The 18,667-nt window shown below is 38.0% G+C and overlaps 2 protein-coding genes across 2 annotated transcripts in view; one reads left to right on the top strand and one right to left on the bottom strand.

Moving 5' to 3' along the window:
• LOC128684317 (all trans-polyprenyl-diphosphate synthase PDSS2-like) overlaps positions 1 to 12,350 on the top strand; it is a 95,262-nt gene extending 82,912 nt beyond the window's left edge. The window contains exons 9-11 of the mRNA XM_070098308.1: positions 3,603 to 3,767; positions 5,518 to 5,658; positions 12,227 to 12,350. Of these exons, the coding sequence (XP_069954409.1) occupies positions 3,603 to 3,767; positions 5,518 to 5,658; positions 12,227 to 12,250 (330 nt within the window). The 3' untranslated portion in view covers positions 12,251 to 12,350. The remainder of the gene's footprint in view (positions 1 to 3,602; positions 3,768 to 5,517; positions 5,659 to 12,226) is intronic.
• Positions 12,351 to 14,436: 2,086 nt separating this feature from the next.
• Rme-8 (receptor mediated endocytosis 8) overlaps positions 14,437 to 18,667 on the bottom strand; it is a 135,819-nt gene continuing 131,588 nt past the window's right edge. The window contains exon 40 of the mRNA XM_070097155.1: positions 14,437 to 14,799. Within this exon, the coding sequence (XP_069953256.1) occupies positions 14,593 to 14,799 (207 nt within the window). The 3' untranslated portion in view covers positions 14,437 to 14,592. The remainder of the gene's footprint in view (positions 14,800 to 18,667) is intronic.

Genomic DNA, 18,667 nt, shown 5'->3' with positions numbered 1-18,667 from the left:
CGATTCCCACCATGGCAGGGTGGCCTGAAAAAGAAAAACTTTCACCATCATTCACTCCATCACTGTCTTGCCAGAAGGGTGCTTTACACTACAGTTTTTAAACTGTAACATTAACACCCCTCCTTCAGAGTGCAGGCACTGTACTTCCCATCTCCAGGACTCAAGTCCGGCCTGCCGGTTTCCCTGAACCCCTTCATAAATGTTACTTTGCTCACACTCCAACAGCACGTCAAGTATTAAAAACCATTTGTCTCCATTCACTCCTATCAAACACGCTCACGCATGCCTGCTGGAAGTCCAAGCCCCTCACACACAAAACCTCCTTGAGCCCCTCCCTCCAACCTTTCCTAGGCCGACCCCTACCCCGCCTTCCTTCCACTACAGACTGATACACTCTCGAAGTCACTCTGTTTCACTCCATTCTCTCTATATGTCCGAACCACCTCAACAACCCTTCCTCAGCCCTATGGACAACAGTTTTGGTAATCCCACACCTCCTCCTAACTTCCAAACTACGAACTCTCTGCATTATATTCACACCACACATTGCCCTCAGACATGACATCTCCACTGCCTCCAGCCTTCTCCTCGCTGCAACATTCATCACCCATGCTTCACACCCATATAAGAGCGTTGGTAAAACTATACTCTCATACATTCCCTTTTTTGCCTCCAAGGACAAAGTTCTTTGTCTCCACAGACTCCTAAGTGCACCACTCACCCTTTTCCCCTCATTAATTCTATGATTCACCTCATCTTTCATAGACCCATCCGCTGACACGTCCACTCCCAAATATCTGAATACATTCACCTCCTCCATACTCTCTCCCTCCAATCTGATATCCAATCTTTCATCACCTAATCTTTTTGTTATCCTCATAACCTTACTCTTTCCTGTATTCACTTTCAATTTTCTTCTTTTGCACACCCTACCAAATTCATCCACCAATCTCTGCAACTTCTCTTCAGAATCTCCCAAGAGCACAGTGTCATCAGCAAAGAGCAACTGTGACAACTCCCACTTTATGTGTGATTCTTTATCTTTTAACTCCACGCCTCTTGCCAAGACCCTCGCATTTACTTCTCTTACAACCCCATCTATAAATATATTAAACAACCACGGTGACATCACACATCCTTGTCTAAGGCCTACTTTTACTGGGAAATAATTTCCCTCTTTCCTACATACTCTAACTTGAGCCTCACTATCCTCGTAAAAACTCTTCACTGCTTTCAGTAACCTACCTCCTACACCATACACCTGCAACATCTGCCACATTGCTCCCCTATCCACCCTGTCATACACCTTTTCCAAATCCATAAATGCCACAAAGACCTCTTTAGCCTTATCTAAATACTGTTCACTTATATGTTTCACTGTAAACAGCTGGTCCACACACCCCCTACCTTTCCTAAAGCCTCCTTGTTCATCTGCTATGATATTCTCCGTCTTACTCTTATTTCTTTCAATAATAATTCTACCATACACTTTGCCAGGTATACTCAACAGACTTCTCCCCCTATAATTTTTGCACTCTCTTTTATCCCCTTTGCCTTTATACAAAGGAACTATGCATGCTCTCTGCCAATCCTTAGGTACCTTACCCTCTTCCATACATTTATTAAATAATTGCACCAACCACTCCAAAACTGTATCCCCACCTGCTTTTAACATTTCTATCTTTATCCCATCAATCCTGGCTGCCTTACCCCCTTTCATTTTACCTACTGCCTCACGAACTTCCCCCACACTCACAACTGGCTCTTCCTCACTCCTACAAGATGTTATTCCTCCTTGCCCTATACACGAAATCACAGCTTCCCTATCTTCATCAACATTTAACAATTCCTCAAAATATTCCCTCCATCTTCCCAATACCTCTAACTCTCCATTTAATAACTCTCCTCTCCTATTTTTAACTGACAAATCCATTTGTTCTCTAGGCTTTCTTAACTTGTTAATCTCACTCCAAAACTTTTTCTTATTTTCAACAAAATTTGTTGATAACATCTCACTCACTCTCTCATTTGCTCTCTTTTTACATTGCTTCACCACTCTCTTTTTCTCCATATACTCTTCCCTCCTTTCATCACTTCTACTTTGTAAAAACTTCTCATATGCTAACTTTTTCTCCCTTACTACTCTCTTCACATCATCATTCCACCAATCGCTCCTCTTCCCTCCCGCACCCACTTTCCTGTAACCACAAACTTCTGCTGAACACTCTAACACTACATTTTTAAACCTACCCCATACCTCTTCGACCCCATTGCCTATACTCTCATTAGCCCATCTATCCTCCAATAGCTGTTTATATCTTACCCTAACTGCCTCCTCTTTTAGTTTATAAACCTTCACCTCTCTCTTCCCTGATGTTTCTATTCTCCTTGTATCCCATCTACCTTTTACTCTCAGTGTAGCTACAACTAGAAAGTGATCTGATATATCTGTGGCCCCTCTATAAACATGTACATCCTGAAGTCTACTCAACAGTCTTTTATCTACCAATACATAATCCAACAAACTACTGTCATTTCGCCCTACATCATATCTTGTATACTTATTTATCCTCTTTTTCTTAAAATATGTATTACCTATAACTAAACCCCTTTCTATACAAGGTTCAAGCAAAGGGCTCCCATTATCATTTACACCTGGCACCCCAAACTTACCTACCACACCCTCTCTAAAAGTTTCTCCTACTTTAGCATTCAGATCCCCTACCACAATTACTCTCTCACTTGGTTCAAAGGCTCCTATACATTCACTTAACATCTCCCAAAATCTCTCTCTCCTCTGCATTCCTCTCTTCTCCAGGTGCATACACGCTTATTATGACCCACTTCTCGCATCCAACCTTTACTTTAATCCACATAATTCTTGAATTTACACATTCATATTCTCTTTTCTCCTTCCATAACTGATCATTCAACATTACTGCTACCCCTTCCTTTGCTCTAACTCTCTCAGATACTCCAGATTTAATCCCATTTATATCCCTCCACCGAAACTCCCCTACCCCCTTCAGCTTTGTTTCGCTTAGGGCCAGGACATCCAACTTCTTTTCATTCATAACATCAGCAATCATCTGTTTCTTGTCATCTGCACTACATCCACGCACATTTAAGCATCCCAGTTTTATAAAGTTTTTCTTCTTCTCTTTTTTAGTAAATGTCTACAGGAGAAGGGGTTACTAGCCCATTGCTCCTGGCAATAGAGTATTTATTTAAACTTCAGAATGCCACAAGTCTTGTAAGTCGCTAGTATTTTGAATTATTATAATAAAGGGGAGAGCACTAAACCTGTAGGATTATACAGTGCCTGTGAGGGGGATGTGGAAGGTATTCAGAGTTTAATTCAGGGAACTGGAGCACAGATCCAATTCCCTAGATCAAGACCCCTCACCAGCATCAAGGGACTTTCCTTGAGGGGTAATATTTTGAAATATTACTTGCATTGAAGAAGAGTACATTATCATATTACCAATTATGACCAATTATCAGATTATTTGGCTAGGACAAATTATCTTGCAGAAAATAAGCTGACATCATAGATGTAGCTGTGTTTGTAATACACACTGGCCATCTCCCACCAATTTCAGGCTTACAGTGATCTGCAACCCTTCACTGATTTGTACTGTTATCCTCCTGGGACCACCATTGATCTGACCTCAGCTCCTGTCATCCTTCACCTACAAAGTGATCCCTCACTGTTGAGACTCATCTCTGCTGCTGGAGACAGTATGGAACACCGAGATTTCAAGAAGGTATACATATATTATGGGTTTAGGATTTTCTCACAAATATAATAAGGGTTATAAAGTGCCTATAGAATAGGAAGGATAGGAAATAATCAGGCTTGATTTAAGAAGGGGAGGAGGATAGCTCCAACTGATTGGGTCAAGAACCCTTTATGAGTATCAAGTTTTGTAGTCTGGTGAAATGCTTCAGTGCCTTTACTTCTGCACAAAATTTAGTGAAAAATACCATAATTTTTGTGTTGGTTCTCTGAATCTATCATTGTATAATAGATATCATTTTACTTCTGCGAGCTTCCTAACGTGGGTGACCTTTTGTAATCGCATTTTATATGTCAGCTTTGCATGGAAAGATCTTTTTAAGGTGCACTTGTACCTTCTGTTGAAGAATTCAACACTTTATATGTTGGTTTATGTGCCACATTATTATTGTTATATTAATGATGAAGTGCTAACCCTGCCTGGGGAATGGGAGGTAATCAGAGTTGGCTGAAGAAAGGGGGATGGGAGGGTAGACTAAATTCCTTGGATCAGAAGCCCTTCACCATGATCAAGGTACTCCCTTGAACAGTTTTTATGTTGCAGATTCAGTTGTTAGTGGCTTACACTTGGAAAATGTGCAAAAAACTAAGGATTACTTCAAAGTACATAGAAGTAGAAGGATATTAAAATGGTATGAACATAAAAATAATTTTAATGGTAATTAACAATTTTAATTATGATACAGGGAATGTAGCTAAATTTTTTTTATTTCTGAATTATAGTTAGTGTTGACATGCAGGATGTCACAGGCAGTTAGAAAAGGTAATGTAGACATGCCACTGGAATTTTTCTTTTTGCCACACTGGCCATATTCCATCAAGGCAGATGACCTTGAAAATTAAACATATTTACCTTCATTCACTCAACAGCTGTCTTTCCAGAGTTGTGCCTACATCACAGTTCAGGTGACCTTCTGAATTGCAACATTTTCACACTTCCTACAGACTATAGGCACTGTGTTTCTCACGTCCATAACTAGAGTCTAGCTAATGGGTTTCCTGAGAGCTCTTCATAAATATTATCCTGCTCACACTCCAACAGTGCACAGTCATGGTAAGTAAGACACATGTGCAACAGTTTAGCATCTTTATTCCGAAACATTTCGCTTACACAGTAGGCTTCTTCAGTCAACTTTTCTGTACTCGAATGAAGAAGCCTGAAGTGTAGGCAAAACGTTTCGGAATAAAGATACTTAACTGTTGCAAATGTGTTTTACCAACCTGTCAGTATTGTATACCATTTTAATATTCACAGTGCACATTCATAAAAACCGTTGTCAGCACTCATACAGATCTATCATGCTCACACAAGCCTGCTGGATGCTCAAGCTTATTACTCCACACCTCTGTTAAATTTGCAAAAATATTGACTCGTATGGGTCATTCAGTGCTAGCAAATAAATAACTAGACAAAAAAAGGATTGGATAATAATTTCTTTCCCTGAATCCCTTCATAAATGTTACTTTGCTCACACTCCAACAGCACGTCAAGTATTAAAAACCATTTGTCTCCATTCACTCCTATCAAACACGCTCACGCATGCCTGCTGGAAGTCCAAGCCCCTCGCACACAAAACCTCCTTTACCCCCTCCCTCCAACCCTTCCTAGGCCGACCCCTACCCCGCCTTCCTTCCACTTGTTGAAAAAATGGTATACTGATATCTATCATTAAGTACGATTCAATTTCCTTTACATAAAATATTAATATTTGTTACAGATCCACCATGTGGTTATGGCAGGAAGAGGTGTACAGGAAACAAAGGATTTGTGCAAGTCATACATTCAGGCAGCACTCAACGTTCTGCAGGATGTGTTTGAGCCTTCTGATGCCCGCACTGCCTTGGAAAACATTATCAAGGTACTAACAACCTACTAGTTTTCCATTTGGTAAGATGGTTGCCAGACTATTAGGTGCTGAAAGGTAACAGAGTTCAATATCTTTTATCATTGTACCTATATGCACTGTACATGACTGTTGATGTGGACACGGATGGATATATTCTGGCCAATTCAATATTTCATTGCAATTAAGTAATGTGCAAATGTTACTTTTTACACTTTTAAATAACTTTTTATATATTAAGTGTTGATTAACTTTTGACTGTGTTGGGTACAATACTGCTCTCTTAACCCCTTGACTGTCGCAACCCCCAATCCTGAGGTGTCTTCTGGTGTCCCAAAATTTCAAAAAAAAAAAAAAAAAAAAAAAAATTATTTTTATGAAATGATAGAGAATCTTTTCCCGATTGTAATGACACCAAAAAAAACGAAATTTGATGGAAAACTGACGGAATTACGCCTCGCGAAGTTAGCGACCTTGGCGATATTTACAAATCGGCGATTTCGCCCACTTTGAGCCCTATTTTCGGCTAATTCCTTTGTTTCAGTCGACCAAACTCATAGCTATTTCTTTAGAACTGCCCATTTACCAATTTCAACTACCCAATAATGTGGTCAGAAATTTGCAATTTGGCCAATTTCACAAAAATTAAAAAATATGACAATTTCAAAATAAGGTCCAGAATGAACAATGCAGACATTCCTGGCTCTAAAATAACATTTTCTTTGTTCATCAGTCATGTCTCCAGGCCCCTCTGATATTACTCTTGCTTTCTATTTTGAATTTTTATTCAAACAAAAAATAGAAAATTTACTATTATGCAGACTACTGCAATACTGTAATAATTGTATAAATAACATCAACCCATTCATGACTGCATATTAGAATGGCTAGTTGGACATTTATTGGACAATGATGTCATTAGTTTACTTTTGAACATTGGCAAAAATCAAACATTTCCCCTACTTTGAGCTCCATTTCCAGGTTTTTTTTATAGTAAAATCAATCAAAATCATCTCTTTTTCTATAATATGTTTTCCATTCTATCAATGAGACCAAGAAAACGAGAATACAACCATAAATACTATACGGAAATACACCACAAAGTTGGCATTTTAATTAAAAAAACGGTCGGAGTTTTTTTTTCTCATTATGCACTGTGTGCTCCAGGATTTTTTTAATGTGGTGCACACTGACCACACAGACCCATTCTCTCACATGTGGTCCTACCAGCTTTCTCCTTCTTGATTTGAAGCCGCTAGAATTTACGAGTATATATATACGTTGTAAAAGAAGTAAATGCTAGGGTGTTTGGGAGAGGGGTGGGATTAAATTATGGGGAATCAAATTCAAAATGGGAATTAACACAATTACTTTTTGCTGATGATACTGTGCTTATGGGAGATTCTAAAGAAAAATTGCAAAGGTTAGTGGATGAGTTTGGGAATGTGCGTAAAGGTAGAAAGTTGAAAGTGAACATAGAAAAGAGTAAGGTGATGAGGATATCAAATGATTTAGATAAAGAAAAATTGGATATCAAATTGGGGAGGAGGAGTATGGAAGAAGTAAATGTTTTCAGATACTTGGGAGTTGACGTGCCGGCGGCTGGATTTATGAAGGATGAGGTTAATCATAGAATTGATGAGGGAAAAAAGGTAAGTGGTGCATTGAGGTATATGTGGAGTCAAAAAACATTATCTATGGAGGCAAAGAAGGGAATGTATGAAAGTATAGTAGTACCAACACACTTATATGGGTGTGAAGCTTGGGTGGTAAATGCAGCAGCGAGGAGACGGTTGGAGGCAGTGGAGATGTCCTGTCTAAGGGCAATGTGTGGTGTAAATATTATGCAGAAAATTCGGAGTGTGGAAATTAGGAAAAGGTGTGGAGTTAATAAAAGTATTAGTCAGAGGGCAGAAGAGGGGTTGTTGAGGTGGTTTGGTCATTTAGAGAGAATGGATCAAAGTAGAATGACATGGAAAGCATATAAATCTATAGGGAAAGGAAGGCGAGGTAGGGGTCGTCCTTGAAAGGGTTGGAGAGAGGGGGTAAAGGAGGTTTTGTGGGCAAGGGGCTTGGACTTCTAGCAAGCGTGTTAGATAGGAGTGAATGGAGACGAATGGTACTTGGGACCTGACGATCTGTTGGAGTGTGAGCAGGGTAATATTTAGTGAAGGGATTCAGGGAAACCGGTTATTTTCATATAGTCGGACTTGAGTCCTGGAAATGGGAAGTACAATGCCTGCACTTTAAAGGAGGGGTTTGGGATATTGGCAATTTGGAGGGATATGTTGTGTATCTTTATACGTATATGCTTCTAAACTGTTGTATTCTGAGCACCTCTGCAAAAACAGTGATAATGTGTGAGTGTGGTGAAAGTGTTGAATGATGATGAAAGCATTTTCTTTTTGGGGATTTTCTTTCTTTTTTGGGTCACCCTGCCTCGGTGGGAGACAGCCAACTTGTTGGAAAAAAAATATATATATATATATATACGTCAAACACGGTACCTCGTAAGACGTATATATACGGCCGCGACAGTCAAAGGGTTAATTATATATTTATTACTGTTGATATAGTTTTGAGACCTGGTTGCAAACTTTTGTTATTGTTGATGCTTAAATATCCCCATAATATCTTACAACAATCTCTCGGGGATTTACAGTAATTTTTATTACTATATGTATTTTGCATAGGATCTTTGCATCCACAAACTTGTGCATATAGTTCTTCCTTTCTGCTGTCATTCATACAAATTAAAAGCATTGTTGTAGTGTGGTTAGTGACATTTTATTCTTATTGCCATTAATATTTTCTGTAATAGTTTGCCTTTTATTCTTCCTTTATTTATTAGTTTGAATAAGTTTTTAATGATTAAATCTAGCTTTCTTGAAACCTGAATATACTTAAATTACAATCTGCCCATCCAGTTCTTTTTGAATAATTTTGATAGATTTAATATGCTGTAAAGTAATTTGCCACCTGTAAACTGAGATAGTAAGTATATTATTGCTCTCTACATGTTTAAATACCTACCTGGAGGGTGTTGGGGGTCAACAACCCCATTGCCCAGTCCATGACCAGGCCTTGCTGTTACTGCTGGCCGCATGCAAACTGACGTACGAAGCACAGCCTGGTTGGTTGGGAACTGACTTCAGGTGTCTGTCCAGCTCCCTCTTTAAGACAGCCAGGGGTCTATTGGTAATCCCTCTTATGTCTGCTGGGATTATAATTATGGAGGAGTGCTAAACCTGTAGGATTATACAGCACATTGGGGGGGGGGAGGGAGATGGAAGGCATTCAGGCTCAATTCAGGGAACTGGAGCACAGATCCAGTTCCATAGATCAAGAGCCCCTCACCAGCATCAAGGAACCTCCCTTGAGGGAATGTCTGCTGGGAGACAGTTGAGCAGCCTTGGGCCCCTGACATTTATTGTATTGTCTCTTAGCATACTCATAATGTCCCTGCTTTTCACTAGTGGGGATGTTGCACCACCTGCCCGAGTTTTGCTTTCATAGGGAGTGATTTTCATATGCAGATTTGGAACTAGTCCCTCTTAAAAGCCTTTTAATCATCTACTTTGAGGCTATGGATACATTCCCCTCAAGGGAGGTTCCTTGATGCTGGTGAGAGGCTCTTGATCTAAGGAATTGGATCTGTGCTTCAATTCCCTGAATTAAGCCTGAATGCCTTCCACCCCCCAACCCCCACCCACAGGTGCTGTACAATCCCTGTAAGTTAGTGCTCCCCCAAGATAATAATAATATGGATAACTTTGTATACTATATCCTACTAAATGATCTTTCTAATGACCTGTCTTCATGGTAAGATTATATTCATGGGAAAGTTTTAAACTTGTAAGGGTCACACAGTATCTGGGCAATGGAAGATAATCAGGTTTGATTTGAAGGAGGGAGAGTAAGTGCAACACTTTGGGTCAAGAGCTTTTCACTGACATTAAGGTACTTTACCTTCAAGGATGTCCTCCAAGTAATGTAAGTTTTTTCTCTCAGTTTCAGGAAACTGATTTGTCATGTGTTCTCTTTCACATTAATTTTTTGGATATAAGAATAAAGCCTTTCTTGTATATTTATTCAGTTTTCAAAGTATTGTGAACAATGCAATCAACTTGATGTTTTTACAGAAGTTATTTGTTATTATAGACATTTCATTATAAAAATTGTGTATATACATTATGCTACAACCATTGTTCCCTACATCACAGGACAGCTTGTAATGTACATATAACAGATCTTTGTTCCAAAACTAATATAATCCACATCAAGAAAATAAAACATGGGACAAGAGATGTAATCTCTGCAGCTGTTACTAGTGCAGGATGCAAAGCATTGCTTGGCAGGGAAATTTGTTCTGAGAGATGGCAAGCTGCAGGTGTTTGTATGGTAACTCAAATTATGTTGAACACTATCTCCAGACTATTCATCAATGCTTACTGTAAAAAATATTGTCTTGGCTCTACTGTAATAATAATGTAAAAAATAATATAAACAAGGTACTTTATATGCCTACTGATAGACAAACAGGTAGATTCTGAACCTTGGGTTTGCAGACCCCACAACACTCAATAAGATTTCATGAATTACCAGAGGCTACTAGTTTCTATTACAGTAATGTGAAGAGCAAATATGTTTTAGAAGAAGAATTTACTTTTTCATCCTCAGCAATTCATAGATATATATGAATCCTTAAATGTTTGCAGACCACAGGTTGAGAACTCTTGGTAGTTTTGTCTAGCTGAACATATACAAAAACTGTCATGTTAAATACTGGGAAATAATGTGATTACCAATAGTTTTAATCTACAAACTATATAAATTTTACTTAAATTACCACAATGATATGATAATGTGTAATATGAGCTTTTTCATATACTCAGTGTAGTTGGTCATCAGCATATACAGTATAATGGAAGCATTTAACTTCCTTAACTATAGAGCAACTATCTTAGAGCTATTTACAAATATGTGTTATACCCAAAATTAACTTTTCAGTAAAATTACCCCAGGGGAATGCTGTAGTCTCTCTTGTATATTCTTAAGCCACGTTTAAATAAATCAATGAAAATAAAAGTAAATTACATTTATACAAGTGAAAAACCTTACAATCAATTGTCACATTACATATCATCCATCAGTTACACACAGACTAGCTGGAAAACCTAACTGTAATTTGACTCGAGTTAGTCTGTATAAATAATGCAAAATTACTATCATGAAATGTTTCTTTTGTACAAATAATTAGGACAAATTAATGTGCTGTTCATGCTTTTATAAAGAAAAAGAAAGTAATTATACATAACACCGAGTATCTTTATCTTCAGTATTACCAAACAGTGAATAAAAGTTGATAATTATTTCCTAAGTAATGTGGGAAATCAAAATCAAACTTTAAATATACCCTGAAAGTAATGAACAGAAAACTTATCTTAAATGTTATATTAATTAATAAAAAAAGAAAGTAATTATACATAACACCGAGTATCTTTATCTTCAGTATTACCAAACAGTGAATAAAAGTTGATAATTATTTCCTAAGTAATGTGGGAAATCAAAATCAAACTTTAAATATACCCATTAATTACAAGTTGTTCATAGCTGGTAAAAGGCAGTCTCTCTGTGGTGAGCTGGGTATCTGATACTCATCACTACCATGAGCAGCAAACTTACAAGTGGTATGTATGAGACCTTAAATGGCAACTGTATGTATGTAAGTATACCCAGTGACAACTGTCTGTTAGTGCCTCAGTACTGATCCTATTATAACTATCTTACCTAAATGATTTTAGTAAATGCATCTAATTATCATGCAAATACCAATCATAAGTAAAATATGTATTACTATATTCCTTCAGAGAGTTTTACAATTGATAATTTGTTAGCTTTTTGTATTTTATTTCCCATTATTTAAGATTCATATAGGTACAGTATTATGCTGTTATCAGCAAAGCAGACTCCAGGATCCGAGACTCGTACATGCTATTACGCATCCGTGTACATGTCTGTTAGATGATGCATTTGTACTACAACTGGCTTAAAATATTATATATTTGACTAATGCTATGTCTGGGCAGAAGCCGTGTGTGTGTGTGTACTCACCTAATTGTGGTTGTAGGGATCAAGTCATAGCTCCTGGCCCTGCCTCTTCACTGTGTGTGTGTGTGTGTGGGGGGGGGGGTGTATTCACCAAGTTGTGGCTACAGGGATCGAGTCACAGCTCCTGTGTGTGTGTGTGTGGGGGGGGGGGGAATGCACCCTATTACCCAATGAAACAGAGTTCTGTTTACAAATTTCTTGTGATGTTAAGGGATTAAAGCACAATTATATTTAATAAGCTCTTAATTACCAGGCTTTTGATGTCCAAAATATTTGAACCATATGAAAACTTTGTTGCACAAGTGGATGAATACACTCCAAATATTTAAGTATATAAAGATTTCATCAAATAATTTGATTGATAATGTGAAACTCTACATTATAAAAGCTAAAGATATTTAAATTACAGAAATAAAATGATTTCCTTACAGGACCTATATAAATTTTCCTTGAAAATATGCATTTTTTTTAGGTGACTGCATTCGTGGGAAACTGATGAAGAGTTGGAATAAAAGTAATTGAAAAAAATGCCACACTCAACTCTTCCAAGAGTGGCAATTACTGCTTGTGTATTTAGAATGTACGTACTGACATAACCTTCAAATTACACCATGGTATGGCATGTGTTAATTCCTTGGTGAGAATATTCAGAGGATCTGAGCATGCTGTAACAAGGAATACTTCATCAAAGCTAATATTCTATGATTGATTTTAACTTTCGGAAGTTAGAGATACAAGACAATGCTCTGATGCACAATGAAATTATGAAGATATAAAATACTATAAAGTCAAAGGATTAATTAGAATTTTTTTCATTTAATTCATGATTTAAAATTATTCTTGTTCTTATCATGCAACCTGAAAGATTATGAAGATCTTTAATAATAATAATTAACACAGACTTTTGACTCACTCGTTTATATACTTACAAATCTTGTTATATTTTAATGCTATACTAGTGTTTTATGCACAAGTTCTCAGGCACTTTATATTGCATATAAATGACAATGAAAAAACATATTGAATTATTAGTACAACATATTGGATTTTTTTTTGCGCTGCCAGAAAATCTGCTAGATCAAAAAAATACATCTTCAAATTCATTTTCATAAATGTGTGTGTAATATGTTAGTCAAGTGCACTGCTTATAAAGCAAACAAGCACCATGAGGTCAGGCTTGAAGACAGGCTATATGTTATTTCATTTTTTTTATTAACACATCAACTGTTTCCCACCAAGGTAGAGCGGTCATGAAACCGAGGCCACATGACCTCACATATGGCCTTTCTCTAAGTCTGACCTCTTGGTGCTTGTCTGCTTTAAAAGGTGATATATTTGCTTCTTCTTATATACTTGAGAAAGCTTAGGAAAAACAATGTATTGAAAGGATTTTCTGCTACCACTGTCTTTATTTCTTATAATTAATGTGCCCAAACTCTAAATCAATTTTAAGAGCAAATTTCTAGTTCAGCATTTCTCAGCCAATTTACTAAGAGAACCCATGAGCCATTTAAGGCTTATCCCACTCATGATTCATGACCCCCATGGGAGGTCACAGCCCACTCTGAGAAACTCTGCTCTAGTGTTACGTACTTCAACAATAATGCATATTCAGTAGGGTTGGAGAGATTACCTTATTCCTTCGAATCAACATTCATCAGTCAAGGTCCTTTCTGGAGGAGTAAGATAGGAAGCACTAACAGCTTGCTGAATACTGTATAGACCATCATTAATTCTGTAAATTAGTTTTTAAAATAATTACTGTCAAATTAGCACTATAAGAAAACCTATCAGAGATTTTAATTTTTTATTCATAATTTCTGTGCAGCAAATAATACACTCGAGAGAGAGTGCCTTGATGATGGAAAAGAGCTCATGATCCAAGGAACTGAAGCTATCCTTCCTTTCTCTGGATCAAACATGATTACCTCCCATTTACCAAGCACTGTATAACCCCTAACAGTTTAGCACTTCCCCACGAATATAGTAATAATAATACCATGGCTAGAACAATTCATATCTAACCCAGAAATTGGAGACCAAACTAGGTGATATTTTGGTTCATCATGAACTCTTATGAAGTCAAGAGTTGGTAATGGTCTGGGACACTAAAATGTTGACTAGTTTCACCTGCAATTTGTGGATTAGAAGTGAACACAGTAAGATATAGCACTCATATTGTACAAGTCATACCCAAGCCATATTTGGTGTACTGATAAAGCTTCAAAAAGAAAACTGGATTTTCAAATACTGTAAACCATAAACAGATACTTCATAAACACCTTATAACAGAACTTGTGAATACATACCACTAGCTCTTCCAACATTAAAAAGGGACAGATCAGTGTTATATTATTTGAAGGTTATACAATGTGATGATATGATCTATTGATGCAAGCTTTAGAAAAAGTGTTGATGGCAGTCAGGCATAATGTGTGTGCTTTGAATATACATTTTATCAGATATATAATTCATTCCAAGATTAAAATATTAGTTATAACTACTTGATATCACATGTCCTGGCAACTTGGGCAATATTATTTTTTCGAAACTATAAGTCTGCTGTTAATCAAGTCAAGAATGTAACACTTTAGTGCATTAATCAAGAAATCAATTATGTATATGATAAAGAATTAAATTACTGTACACTCCAATATATCTTCTTCACGTGTAGAAATCACAGTCTGCAGTACTAAAATTATATTCCATGGAAATAATTATATTAAAAAGCTCCAAGGAATTTTGTTTTACATTTCTGTATAGAGATCATGCGCATGATAATGATATTGTATATACATTAGACAAAAAAAAATCTTATCTTTCATCACGAGGAAGTACTCAGGGTAATTCAGGCTGTCTGTGAGTACTATTAACTGATGGAGGAGTTGATGGCATGGCTCGTGAGGAGCCCTGAGTGAGGAAGCCAGCCACTCCAGGTGCCCCACCCATCAGGTACCCAGCAGTAGGTGAAGATTCAATAAACAGGTCGTGTTTTTGGTCACGGTACTGAGGCCAAACTGCTGATTTTGACAAAAGAGCATTGACCTGCAGTAGAAAAAAAAGATATAAAGCATTTTCTAAGCATTCCATGTCATCATAGAATATATTGTATATATAGATTATGTGTGAGTGAGGTGAAAGTGTTGAATGATGATGAAAGTATTTTCTTTTTGGGGTCACCCTGCCTCGGTGGGAAACGGCCGACTTGTTGAAAAAAAAAAAATAGAGAGGGATACATTTCTCAGTGTATATACACTGAGGGAGTATATAAATCTGTAGTGGAGGGAAGGCGGGGTAGGGGTCGGCGTAGGAAAGGTTGGAGGGAGGGGATAAAGGAGGTTTTGTGTACAAGGGACTTGGACTTCCAGCAAGCATGCGTGAGCGTATTTGATAGGAGTGAATGGAGGCAAATGGTTTTTAATACTTGATGTGCTGTTGGAGTGTGAACACCCCTCTGGCAAGACAGTGATGGAGTGAATGAAGATGAAAGCTTTTCTTTTTCGGCCCACCCTGCCTTGGTGGGAATCGGCTGATGTGTTAATAAAAAAAAAAAAAATTGGGAAGAAGAGCTACATGAAATAATCTACAAAGTACTGCAGGTATAATCAGATCTATCAATAAAAAAACACAACCATGAAAAAGGTACGGGTTAGTGCTCATTCTTAAGGAGATATCTAAAAGATACTCTGTAATTCTTTGTAGCTTAATTATAAGAGCAAAATAGATATACTATTCAAACATTAAATGAAATTAAAGGCAACATAAAAAAAAGTACATACTTGGAAAACCCTTTCTCAAATTCTAGGAACAATGCCAAAAACAAGAAGCATATAACACTCTCCAGAGAAAATTTGAATACCCTGTCTTGTATGATCCTTGTCAGTTTAGTGCTTTCTTTGATTATAATAAACATCCTGTCAGTTATTGATACTACTAATGAATTCAACAGCTTTGGTTCCCTAACCAGAACCAAGTTAGATAGTGACATCTCCAAGACCCATCCAATATTAATAGCTCTCTTAATGCCATCTATCCTTATTCCTTGTACTTTTTACTAATCACTGCCTCAGAAGTAGATTCTAACAAAATCACTAAAAGATACAGGAAACAATTAACTTGAAATACAAACAATTATATAAAAGAAGACATTGCAAGTATTGTCACCAGCCATTAAATTTTTTCCAGTAAAATCACTTATTCAAAAACTTTTTCAGATATTCTGAAAATAGCTAGGAAAAACCCAGTTCACCAAGTGGAGGTTTCCCTTACTGCTACCTGTTCTCCCTATCAGACCATAACACTGAAGGTTTATTGTATACAGCATCAAGGACTTTTACATTCTAGTTTCAGCCAGCCCAAAATGCTCTGCATAACTAGGGGCTTTTCCAAAAATATGAAATAAATGTAATTTAATTTGGTGACAATTGTGTACAATTTCAAAATAAAATTTATTTGTTTTAAGTGGTTAGGTAAGACACATATGCAACAGTTAGACAACTTTATTCCGAAACGTTTCGCCTACACAGTAGGCTTCTTCAGTCGAATGCAGAAAGTAGGCAGGAACAGTAGAGATGTGAAGACGATGTAATCAGTCCATCACCCTTAAAGTCGTAGAATTTGAGGTTGTCAGTCCCTCGGCCTGGAGAAGTTCAGTTCCATAGTCAGGAACTATCTGAAGATCAAGCGACAGTGCGGAGACTTAAATACTGTCGGAAGGAGAGGTGCAGGGTAGTAGTAGTAGTAGTAGTAGTAATAATAGTAGTAGTGAGAGGCAACTGAGAGGTCATGTCCCTCTCAGATCCAACCCTTCTCACTTGAAAAGCTTGTTCAAGGTGTTTTCTGTACCAAGATGCCACGTGTTGCAGTGTCTGACAAGATGAACATCAAAATGGTATACAATACCGACAGGTTGTTAGGTAAGACACATATGCAACAGTTAGACAACTTTATTCCGAAACGTTTCGCCTACACAGTAGGCTTCTTCAGTCGAATACAGAAAGTAGGCAGGAACAGTAGAGATGTGAAGACGATGTAATCAGTCCATCACCCTTAAAGTCGTAGAATTTGAGGTTGTCAGTCCCTCGGCCTGGAGAAGTTCAGTTCCATAGTCAGGAACTATCTGAAGATCAAGCGACAGTGCGGAGACTTAAATACTGTCGGAAGGAGAGGTGCAGGGTAGTAGTAGTAGTAGTAGTAGTAGTAATAGTAGTAGTGAGAGGCAACTGAGAGGTCATGTCCCTCTCAGATCCAACCCTTCTCACTTGAAAAGCTTGTTCAAGGTGTTTTCTGTACCAAGATGCCACGTGTTGCAGTGTCTGACAAGATGAACATCAAAATGGTATACAATACCGACAGGTTGTTAGGTAAGACACATATGCAACAGTTAGACAACTTTATTCCGAAACGTTTCGCCTACACAGTAGGCTTCTTCAGTCGAATACAGAAAGTAGGCAGGAACAGTAGAGATGTGAAGACGATGTAATCAGTCCATCACCCTTAAAGTCGTAGAATTTGAGGTTGTCAGTCCCTCGGCCTGGAGAAGTTCAGTTCCATAGTCAGGAACTATCTGAAGATCAAGCGACAGTGCGGAGACTTAAATACTGTCGGAAGGAGAGGTGCAGGGTAGTAGTAGTGGTAGTAGTAGTAGTAATAGTAGTAGTGAGAGGCAACTGAGAGGTCATGTCCCTCTCAGATCCAACCCTTCTCACTTGAAAAGCTTGTTCAAGGTGTTTTCTGTACCAAGATGCCACGTGTTGCAGTGTCTGACAAGATGAACATCAAAATGGTATACAATACCGACAGGTTGTTAGGTAAGACACATATGCAACAGTTAGACAACTTTATTCCGAAACGTTTCGCCTACACAGTAGGCTTCTTCAGTCGAATACAGAAAGTAGGCAGGAACAGTAGAGATGTGAAGACGATGTAATCAGTCCATCACCCTTAAAGTCGTAGAATTTGAGGTTGTCAGTCCCTCGGCCTGGAGAAGTTCAGTTCCATAGTCAGGAACTATCTGAAGATCAAGCGACAGTGCGGAGACTTAAATACTGTCGGAAGGAGAGGTGCAGGGTAGTAGTAGTGGTAGTAGTAGTAGTAATAGTAGTAGTGAGAGGCAACTGAGAGGTCATGTCCCTCTCAGATCCAACCCTTCTCACTTGAAAAGCTTGTTCAAGGTGTTTTCTGTACCAAGATGCCACGTGTTGCAGTGTCTGACAAGATGAACATCAAAATGGTATACAATACCGACAGGTTGTTAGGTAAGACACATATGCAACAGTTAGACAACTTTATTCCGAAACGTTTCGCCTACACAGTAGGCTTCTTCAGTCGAATACAGAAAGTAGGCAGGAACAGTAGAGATGTGAAGACGATGTAATCAGTCCATCACCCTTAAAGTCGTAGAATTTGAGGTTGTCAGTCCCTCGGCCTGGAGAAGTTCAGTTCCATAGTCAGGAACTATCTGAAGATCAAGCGACAGTGCGGAGACTTAAATACTGTCGGAAGGAGAGGTGCAGGGTAGTAGTAGTAGTAGTAGTAGTAGTAATAGTAGTAGTGAGAGGCAACTGAGAGGTCATGTCCCTCTCAGATCCAACCCTTCTCACTTGAAAAGCTTGTTCAAGGTGTTTTCTGTACCAAGATGCCACGTGTTGCAGTGTCTGACAAGATGAACATCAAAATGGTATACAATACCGACAGGTTGTTAGGTAAGACACATATGCAACAGTTAGACAACTTTATTCCGAAACGTTTCGCCTACACAGTAGGCTTCTTCAGTCGAATACAGAAAGTAGGCAGGAACAGTAGAGATGTGAAGACGATGTAATCAGTCCATCACCCTTAAAGTCGTAGAATTTGAGGTTGTCAGTCCCTCGGCCTGGAGAAGTTCAGTTCCATAGTCAGGAACTATCTGAAG

This window comes from Cherax quadricarinatus, chromosome 4, assembly GCF_038502225.1.
Source record: "Cherax quadricarinatus isolate ZL_2023a chromosome 4, ASM3850222v1, whole genome shotgun sequence".
NCBI classification, from domain to species: domain Eukaryota; kingdom Metazoa; phylum Arthropoda; class Malacostraca; order Decapoda; family Parastacidae; genus Cherax; species Cherax quadricarinatus.
This window is presented reverse-complemented; position numbering and strand designations above follow the sequence as displayed.